Genomic DNA, 10793 nt, shown 5'->3' with positions numbered 1-10793 from the left:
AAACATAAGGGGTAACACTGTTGTTTTTTATTGGTCGTCATGAAAAAAACATAAGGGGTAACATTGTTGTTTTTTATTGGTCGTCATGAAAATAAACATAAGGGGTAACACTGTCATTTTTTATTGGTCGTCATGAAAAAAAACATAAGGGGTAACACTGTAGTTTTTACCAAATGAAACATGAGGGGGGACACTGTCGTTTTTCTTTGGTCGTCATGAAAAAAACATAAGGGGTAACACTGTTGTTTTTTATTGGTCGTCATGAATAAAAACATAAGGGGTAACACTGTTGTTTTTTATTGGTCGTCATGAAAAAAAACATAAGGGGTAACACTGTGGTTTTTTATTGGTCGTCATGAAAAAAAAACACAAGGGGCAACACTGTTGTTTTTTATTGGTCGTCATGAAAAAAACATGAGGGAAATGATAGAAAGACACACATACATTTTAATGTCATGTATATCCTCTTTATTGATGATGGATTATTTTGTATTGTCATCGCCTCAGTGGAGCAGTGGAGTGCACTCTGCCTAACCCGCTGGAGACCGGGGTTCAAGTCGGGTTGATGTCCTCTGTTGGAAGACTCTAATTTCTATTTCATGCGAATTATAAAGTCAAGCATAACCATTGTGATGATTTTATTCGGTGTCTTGATGGTGCATTGATAAGTTCGGAGGTTAACACTCTAAACAGCTCAGGTTCGGATCCCCGCCAAATCGTCGACAGGGTACCACTGTTGTTTTTTATTGGTCGTCATGAAATAAAATATAGGGGGTAACACTGTTGTTTTCCATCAGTCATCATGGGAAAAAAACATAAGGGGTAACACTGTCGTTTTTATCAAATGAACGTAAAGGGTAACACTGTCGTTTTTATCTGTCGTCATGAAAAACCCATAAGGGGTAACACTGTCGAAATGTATCGAATAAAACATAGGGGGTAACACTGTCGTTTTACCAAATGAAACATGAGGGGTTACACTGTCGTTTTTCTTTGGTAGTCATGAAAAAACCCATAAGGGGTAATACTGTTGTTTTTTATTGGTCGTCATGAAAAAAAACACAAGGGGTAACACTGTCGTTTTTTATTGGTCGTCATGAAAAAAAACATAAGGGGTAACACTGTTGTTTTTTATTGGTCGTCATGAAAAAAAACATAAGGGGTAACACTGTCGATTTTACCAAATGAAACATGAGGGGTGACACTGTCGTTTTTCTTTGGTCGTCATGAAAAAAACCATAAGGGGTAACACTGTAGTTTTTTATTGGTTGTCATGAAAAAATCATAAGGGGTAACACTGTTGTTTTTTATTGGTCGTCATGAAAAAAAACACAAGGGGTAACACTGTTGTTTTTTATTGGTCGTCATGAAAAAAACAAGGGGTAACACTGTTGTTTTTTATTGGTCGTCATGAAAAAAAACATAAGGGGTAACACTGTCGTAAGGGGTAACACTGTCGTTTTTACCAAATGAAACATAAGGGGTAACACTGTTGTTTTTTTATTAGTCGTCATGAAAAAAAATATAAGGGGTAACACTGTTGTTTTTTATTTGTCGTCATGAAAAAAAACACAAGGGGTAACACTGTTGTTTTTTATTGGTCGTCATGAAAAAAACATAAGGGGTAACACTGTTGTTTTTTATTGGTCGTCATGAAAAAAACATAAGGGGTAACACTGTTGTTTTTTATTGGTCGTCATGAAAAAAAACATAAGGGGTAACACTGTTGTTTTTTATTGGTCGTCATGAAAAAAAAACATAAGGGGTAACACTGTCGATTTTACCAAATGAAACATGAGGGGTGACACTGTCGTTTTTCTTTGGTCGTCATGAAAAAAACCATAAGGGGTAACACTGTAGTTTTTTATTGGTTGTCATGAAAAAATCATAAGGGGTAACACTGTTGTTTTTTATTGGTCGTCATGAAAAAAAACACAAGGGGTAACACTGTTGTTTTTTATTGGTCGTCATGAAAAAAACAAGGGGTAACACTGTTGTTTTTTATTGGTCGTCATGAAAAAAAACATAAGGGGTAACACTGTCGTAAGGGGTAACACTGTCGTTTTTACCAAATGAAACATAAGGGGTAACACTGTTGTTTTTTTATTAGTCGTCATGAAAAAAAATATAAGGGGTAACACTGTAGTTTTTTATTGGTCGTCATGAAAAAAACCATAAGGGGTAACACTGTTGTTTTTTATTTGTCGTCATGAAAAAAAACACAAGGGGTAACACTGTTGTTTTTTATTGGTCGTCATGAAAAAAACATAAGGGGTAACACTGTTGTTTTTCATTGGTCGTCAGGTAAAAAAACATAAGGGGTAACACTGTCGTTTTTTATTGGTCGTCATGAAAAAAAACATAAGGGGTAACACTGTTGTTTTTTATTGGTCGTCATGAAAAAAAACATAAGGGGTAACACTGTCGATTTTACCAAATGAAACATGAGGGGTGACACTGTCGTTTTTCTTTGGTCGTCATGAAAAAAACCATAAGGGGTAACACTGTAGTTTTTTATTGGTTGTCATGAAAAAATCATAAGGGGTAACACTGTTGTTTTTTATTGGTCGTCATGAAAAAAAACACAAGGGGTAACACTGTTGTTTTTTATTGGTCGTCATGAAAAAAACAAGGGGTAACACTGTTGTTTTTTATTGGTCGTCATGAAAAAAAACATAAGGGGTAACACTGTCGTAAGGGGTAACACTGTCGTTTTTACCAAATGAAACATAAGGGGTAACACTGTTGTTTTTTTATTAGTCGTCATGAAAAAAAATATAAGGGGTAACACTGTAGTTTTTTATTGGTCGTCATGAAAAAAAACATAAGGGGTAACACTGTTGTTTTTTATTTGTCGTCATGAAAAAAAACACAAGGGGTAACACTGTTGTTTTTTATTGGTCGTCATGAAAAAAACATAAGGGGTAACACTGTTGTTTTTTATTGGTCGTCATGTAAAAAACATAAGGGGTAACACTGTTGTTTTTCATTGGTCGTCAGGTAAAAAAACATAAGGGGTAACACTGTCGTTTTTTATTGGTCGTCATGAAAAAAAACATAAGGGGTCCTTTATTATGTCCATGGGCTAGAGCCCCTCTTGCCCCTCCAGACGAACTCAGCCGGAAGAAGCAAGCCAAGGTCGCCTAAAAATTAAATGAAAGCGCCGAACTTATTATTTTATAGTACTTTCTGGGGAGATATTTAAAAAATATATATATATATACATATAAAAATAGATATATTCTATTTTTTATATATTTCTTTTTTTTTCATTTTCATTTTCATTTCTTTTTTTCTTGTGAGAGTAGTGACTTGCCCCTAATGACCGTCGCCACTGGTCATTCTGACCTGGGACATTTAGAATTGTCGGTCCTTCTCATTTTTTTCCGGACAATGACCGGTAATAACCGACAACGGAAACTGCTATAAACCGGCCTAACCTGCACCGTCAACACCGAACCCCTTCTTTTTCGCACGGCTGTCAACATCCGAAACATACGCTAGTTAGATTTTCTCAAACAGCAGCTTCAAGTACGGGTAGCATAGAACTAACGTTAGCCAAGTAGGGGCTCAAAGATTGCTTAATCTAATGAGAGGTAAAATTGCCATTAAGGAAGGAAAGCATAGTATACCTTGCGACTGTGCTTCGCAGTATGCCTTTCGAAACACCTCGTGATTGGTCGATGAAACGCTACCAGGAACGCCTAAAGGGCGTTCTTGTGTCATGACGGAAACGCCTAAGCCTGCAGCTGGACCCTTCTCCTTGTACCCACACAGGTTAAGACTCAAGTGTCCTCTTGGCCGGCATTTGGGTAATTATACTATGAATATTTTGTTGCCATTCATTTAAAAATATGGAAGTGTGTCAGCTTAATGTCCTTATGTAGAGGAAACATCACGGCTGGGCAGTAATTTATTGGATTAAAGATAATCATAGGTTTGAGTTCATTTCTTAGTCTGACCTGTCAAGTACGCAAGTAAATCAATAAGGTTGTAGTGCACTACCACATTCAGGACAGGGGAATAATTGTATACTGCAATTGTTTCATACTTATCAGTTGTTCCAAAAACCGTATTGATTAGTCCACATCTAACCTCAAAAGTTTATAAAAAAGTCCATTACTGGATCACAGGATGGTGCCAAATTTAACGTCTGCAGGTTGAAATGTTTATTTCTCATAAAATTGTTATTGTTTCTTTGAGATGACCCTTGGTGGCCCATCTTGGTTTGACTAGGTGAGGACCATGGACCTATTGAGGTGTGGACATCTCAGGCTGTGTGGCCTAGCAGTTAGGGATTCTTTAAACTGCTAGTTACTTCAGTTTAGTAACTACTACCCGGGAGTTTTTAAGCCTCGACCAACAATGAAAATTGATTTGGCACAAACGACAATGCAAGAAAAATGAATCGACCATCTTTATTTACCAACAGAGGTCTAAATAGCAGGGCTAGAGTTCACACAGCCCGTAGCTTTCACCACTTGGCTGTTCAGGATGGACAGCTATTTCTTTCAGAGCAATTATGCAGTGGCGTCACTGTTGAGGCGAAGGAGTCAAGAAAAACGATGCGCAGAACACAGATGGACCAGGGCCGATGTCACTGGAGTGCTGAAACTGTAGTTTTAAGGTTTGGAATAACGCCCGCGTCTCAATTGTGTTAACACTTCTCGCCTTGCCTTTTGATTAAAGTGTAAACACCAAGGCGTTCAGATTTCTAAGCTTATGATCAGTGCAGACGAAAAAAAGGACAAGGGTAGAAGTTTCTCCACAATGAGACGCGCTCCACTTGTAGTCGAGTGGAGGTCAAAAGCGTCGGCGTCAATTCCGTTGACCGGTCGAAGTGACTAAGTCCCGTAGGGTCAGAGGAAAATACACAGCCGTTTTGACCAAGTATACGTTTGATTTCTAGATCAAAGAGGAAGGTTTGCCTCACCAGCGCCTTCTGAAAGAGTCTCTCCCAAGAGAGCATCATAGAATAGACCCGTCTTTGACAAATCGAAAACCGCCGCCATGTCGTAAAATAAAAGTCCTTGAAATCTCAGCAAGTGAAGTGAGGCAGTAACTTTATGAAATACCCATTGTGGTACAGTTTATGAGCATGGTTTGACCTGCTGCCAGGCATGTTTGGGAGCAATCAAGCAAGCAAGCTTGACCAACAGCCAAGCCAAAAGGATGCGCTTCTTATATTTGGAAATATTTTAAGCAGCAATTACAAAGTATCAATGAACAATGCATAACCTCTGAAAAAAATACTGTATGAAAAACACCCCTGCTACTTTGTTTATAAGTACAAAACCTCTACCAGTAATCTGCTCCAGAGTAGCAAGAAGTCCTTTTCTTTTTTCTTTGTTTTTTTGTGTTCATTTCTGTTTTTTCGTTTTTTGTAATTGGTAAAATTCAGTCCTCAAAGTCGAGTGCCATCGAGGATGACAGTCTTCTCCATCAATACGTTTTGCTGAAGGATCCAGGGACATGCTAGCCTCATAGTGGAGGTGCCTGGGGGCTCCGGAGTGCCCGGGCTTAGGCCAGTGCCGGGAAGGCCTCAGGGTCATCCACGTTGGGCACTGACACACCGCTGGCCTGGGGGGGGGGGGGGGGGGGGGGGGAACAAACACAGAATGAGAAACTGCTGCTGACGAAGGCGGAGCTAAACAAGAGCCTGCCCCCGGGTGGGGGGTGTGATGACGTGTGACCAGGTGGACCCTCACCTTGTCGCCCCGCCCACCGCGGGCCGGCCTGGCGGCAGGCCCTTCGCCACCACGAGCTTCGCCGCGGCCCTTCGCCGCGACCCCGACCTCCGCGGCCCTCGCCGCGACCCCGACCTCCGCGGCCCCGCCCTGGGCGGCCCAGGTCGCCGAAGTTGATCTCCAACTGGGCGGTGATGTCGTTGGCGGGCTTGCGGTGTTCATCCTCAGCCTGAGACAGATAGAGGTAAGGTTAGACCATCAGTTTTCCGGGCGTACACCGGGGGGCGTTTACTGGACCGCGACATGTAATTAAACAAGAAACGGCACAATTAGATGACCAATTAGCAGGAAGGCTACCAACCTTGGGGACTTCATCAGCTTCAGCCTCAATCAGAGTACCTTTCTCCTGTTAAAGGGTAAAGAAAGGGTAGAGATTACAAACAGGAACATATCTGCACGGCCTTCAGGGGGATTCAGCCAGTGGTGAAAAGAATACAAGCTCCTTCATTTCTAAGCACTTCAGACGTCAGATTCTATTGCAAAAGAACAAGTCAAGCGATATCAAACTAATATAGGTCCCAAAAATATTTTTAATGAATGCTTCTTTTTCCATCCTATTCCAAAAATTGGAAGTAGTAGGATTTGCATCTTCATTAGAGTGGAATACTATGAAGGATAATGGTTCAGCTCACCTCATCCTTCTTGGACTTGTGCAGCACGTAGCCCTTCTTCCAGTCGGCGCCTTCGTTGGCCTTGCGGATGTTGAACTCCACCTTGGCTCGCTCCTTGTCCTGCACTGCCTTCCATTCGTCCAGCGTCATCTCCTTGGGGCTCTCGTCCTTGGGCTCCTCTGCCTCGTTCTCCCTGGAAAACAAACCACCCGTCACAGTCTGGCTCCAAGAAGCTCTCTGGGGGATCTGGGCCTTTCAGCCCAGCCTTCACCCCAAGGTGGTGAATGCAGTCCCATGTCACACGACCTACTTGTTCTCAGAGTCGGCGGCGGGGTGCTCCTCTCCTTCAGGGTTCTCCTCGGTAACATTTGATTGGTCGAGCTCACCGCTAAGATAATGTTACAAGAGTGTCGTGTTAATATACACCAATACAATGGATATTGAAACGAGCAGGTCATGGTACCGTTTCATAGTAACATGAAGCCAAAACAAAGTGTGCTCACGTCAGTTCATCCTTGACGGTTCCCCAGTTGTGGGATCCGCTGCCTCCTCGCTTCTCCTCGCCCTTCAGGCCACTGGAGAAAGACGCGCTTTAGCCAAGATGCTACAATTTAGAGCTCCATTTTGAAATGACATTCAGCCCGTGCAACAACGAGCAAAGACTGAGTCATACAGAAAGCAATAGTGACTTGCGACCTAACCGAAAGAAAAAGCACTCACGATCGATCGCTGCCGCTGTGTCTGTCGAATTCACGCTTTCCTCGGGAGTCAAAACCATCGGTACGGCCCATGCCCCGCCCCCTGGTGACGCCGCCTCCGCGGGCGCCTCTGGGTCCGCCACCGCGCCCCCTCATTGGTCTGTCGCCGATCGGCCTGAGGAGAGGAAGAGATGCACGGTGAGCTCACCGCATCGTACCGCCTCCACACCTAAATGCATTACCGTGACGTGGGCCTTCGGTATTGATTCGGTTTACTTACTTCTCCACGGAGAACTCTCCGCCCTCGCCGGCGGGCCTCTCTCCGCCCTCGCCAGCGGGCCGCTCGAAGCGGCGTGGGGGCCGCCTGTCCACCGGCCGTCTGTCTGCTGGGGGCCTGCCCTCTCCTGGGCCACCCTGTCCCTGGGGCCTCGGGCCCTCACCCTCCGGCCTCCGTCCCATTCCCCTCATCCTCACACCTACAGGGAGACAAAAACAGGATTAGGATTACAAAGTCATCCCTTAGACAATGGCGCTCCAACAAACCCCCAGTCAGACGGTAATAAACCAGTATGGGGGACATGCAGTTCTAACAAATCTTGAATGTGTTGTACAGTTAGGCCACAAAGTAAATAAACACATGGCAACAATATAAATACCACTAATTATTCATTTTCTACCCTAGTCAGACTGGGCCCTCCCAGTAGCTTTCACATGCTACTAAAATAGACTTCCTCCAGCTCCTACAGCAGCTGAGGCCTTGTGGCTGTGCACCTGTCCCATCACTTCTCCAGCAACCAGATACCACCCGATTTCAGAGGGATCCGAAAAATACGAAGTAACCCCATCGCTTGTGTGTGCAAATGCAACAGTAATTGTGTGTAACGTTACTGAATATGCCGCAAACCACCAATTCTCTCTAAATCATAAAGAGTTCATTGTATGGGGGTGTTGTAATGGGGATAATGCCCCCAAAGATCAATCCAGAACGGCCCAGCAATCGCCTTTCACAGCAACAAACAAAACGTGGTCGACCAGTGTTGAAACCAGCCTTTCAGGTCGCGGATGACATCATACCACGAGGGTGTGTTGTGAGCCACTGGGAAGTGGCAGTTCGGTGTACAGCACGCCCCACACCGCAGCCACGAGGTTTACCTCGCTGCGAATCAAACCCCGTAGATACAGCGCCCGACTGGAGACCACCAGAATAATGTTCGGTGATCCACAACACATTCGAGGTTTTGCATGCACCAACAGTATCTTTAGTTGTACAGCCCACGCACATTTCCTTTGTGTATTAAACGTGGTCTCACGACGTCCAATCCGCCAGCACAAACACAAAATACACAATAATCAAGGGTATTGAGGTCGTTTAGTGCTTCTGCGTTCTGGGGTTTGGTGGTCAGATTGGGATGCCGCAATAAACGCAGCGAGGCTTACGAGTCGCAGCGACTGAAGGCCTGAGGGGGGAGGCCAAAACAAGTTGGCCTGCACGCCGTTTTGCCCTCCGGGGATTCTCGGTCTGAACCACACGCCGAGGCTTAGGGAGATACTGGTTAAAATAAACTAGAGATCCGACTGATGGCACCGAACCAGCGCACAATAGGCCCGTCTGGACCTCATGTCGCGGGGGTCCGGGCGCTGGGGGCTAGCCAGCAGCCGCCTAGCTAACCCCCTAGCCTGGATGCACGTTTAATGCGATAATTACTGTTTCACACTTACCATCCTTCTTGATGGGAACGGGCGCCTGGAACTCCTCTTTTTTGTCCGCCAGTGGGGTCTTTCTGTCTTTCTGCGACTCCTTTTTCTGTGGTTTCACGGCCGGGACGACAGGCTTCAGGGCGGCAAGCGCAGCAGCCTCCTTCTTCTTGATCTCCGCCTGCTTCAACAGCTCGAAGGGATCCGACTCATCGTCAAATAATTGGTCGAACCGATTGGTGATGGCACAGCCAAAACCTTCTTGCATTTGTCCGGGCATGATGGCGCCCCTTCAGCAGGATTTTCCTCCGATTCTACGAGGATTGGTGCGAACACTTCGCTTGATGAAGCCACAAGATGGCTAGGAAAAGGACCTTCTTCTCTTCCGGCGCGATATACATCCGGGACCTAGGACACTGCGCGGGGTGGGGCTTGTAGTTTGTAGACTGAACTGAACCAATCGAAAAAGCGGGGCACGCATAATCCAAACAACACCATTACCCAGAGTTCCACGGCTAATTTTTGTTTTCAACCTTGTAGCTGGAAAACGTTTAATTTTTAATCATATGGTCGATTTACTTTAAATAGGAGGAGGTTTAGAATCCCCTAACGGTAGTTCGTATTATTTACAAAGCTTAAACATTTTGCACGAACCAATTTGAATGAAACAGCATTTTTGTATTTTATAGATGGGCGACAGGTGCTGTCTATGGAGCTGTTAGAAATGCGCTGAAGACAACAGGTGCTAATGACTCTAGACTCGAGCAAGGGGTTAACTTTAGGGGGTTAACTAGAAATGCTGAGCTCTTCTTATAGTCAAAGGATTTAGAATTCATGATCTAAATCAATGAGGCCCCATCATATCACTACTAAAAAAGTACAGGTCATTGGATGGATGTGTCAATTAATAAATCTGTTATTCTTCTTGAACACATTCAATAACATAATTGGGGAATTGGTTGAAAGAGAGCTCAGTCTTTTTTTATGGAACTCACTATGTCTTATACAAAATAAATCATCAAAGATACACTTCGGAATAGCACACGTTAATCCACACTGACGTACACAGACATGAGGGATAACGAGGGGTTATCTTTTTGTAGGCTGCCCTGCAGAAGTTTGTGCAAGCAAATAACTTAGTTATTTAACTTATAGGCCTAGGCCTACTATACTAACGCAAAATATTATCAGTATGTTAATGCTAACGGTGGGAGAATTTAGTTACAAGGAAGCAACGATTAAACAAAAAATAGATTCAATTAAATATATTTTGCCATTGTTAACAATGACCATTTATTGTCTGTGTATGTATGTATGAGTGTGTATGTGTGTGTGTGTGTGTGTGTGTGTGTGTGTGTGTGTGTGTGTGTGTGTGTGTGTGTGTGTGTGTGTGTGTGTGTGTGTGTGTGTGTGTGTGCGTGCGTGCGTGCGTGCGCGTTTCCAGGAGCTTTTCGTTTTTGTGCTAGACAGATTGTTTAACTTTATGTCTGCATTCTGTGGGATGTTTCCAAACTGGAATTCATTTGTACGGCAGCGAGACGAACGCGCCCTGATGTGCAGCAGACAGTAGCTGCGCAGCAGCAGCGGTCTTAGAGTTTGTTGGCTACTCGTGTGCATGATAAAATACAGGTCACAAGAGGATGTCATCACGACGGATGGAATAATAAATGGCCAAAGGATCCAAAACAAAAATTCAACTGCGCAAAAGGTAAGGCATCGCCATCCCCTCACCGCTCGTTGCATTTCAAGCCTGCGGATAGGTGGGATCCTTATCGAAAATCGAATACTTTGGTTATTTACAAGACACCGACCGCTGCCTTCTGTCTTACAGATCTACGATAGCCTACTTTTAAAAGAGGGAGGTAAACTTTCGTATCAAGATGACGATGTCGCCAGTCACTAAAGCGATGGTAGAAGCCTACGCGCTCATGATTATGGTGATGGGGGGGTTCTTCGTCTATTTCTGTGGGATGGTTTGGGCTTTCTGCAACCCAGTACTGAGCGGCGGCGAGGAAGAGGACTTCGATGAGATAGGGCTGGAC

At 44.1% G+C, this 10793-nt stretch overlaps 1 protein-coding gene across 1 annotated transcript; it reads right to left on the bottom strand.

Annotated features, from left to right (window-relative positions):
- Positions 1-4403: 4403 nt before the first annotated feature.
- serbp1a (SERPINE1 mRNA binding protein 1a) lies at positions 4404-9136 on the bottom strand. The gene is given in 10 exon segments (XM_056604711.1): positions 4404-5580; positions 5709-5787; positions 5789-5916; positions 6049-6093; positions 6380-6551; positions 6669-6746; positions 6862-6933; positions 7079-7231; positions 7337-7532; positions 8776-9136. Coding segments are annotated over 10 exon segments (1239 nt in total). The 5' UTR covers positions 9032-9136; the 3' UTR covers positions 4404-5520.
- Between the last annotated feature and the right edge of the window lie 1657 nt (positions 9137-10793).

This window comes from Gadus chalcogrammus, chromosome 12 (assembly GCF_026213295.1).
Source record: "Gadus chalcogrammus isolate NIFS_2021 chromosome 12, NIFS_Gcha_1.0, whole genome shotgun sequence".
NCBI lineage: Eukaryota > Metazoa > Chordata > Actinopteri > Gadiformes > Gadidae > Gadus > Gadus chalcogrammus.
The sequence above is the reverse complement of the archived record's forward strand: the minus strand, read 5'-3'. Positions and strand labels throughout refer to the sequence as shown.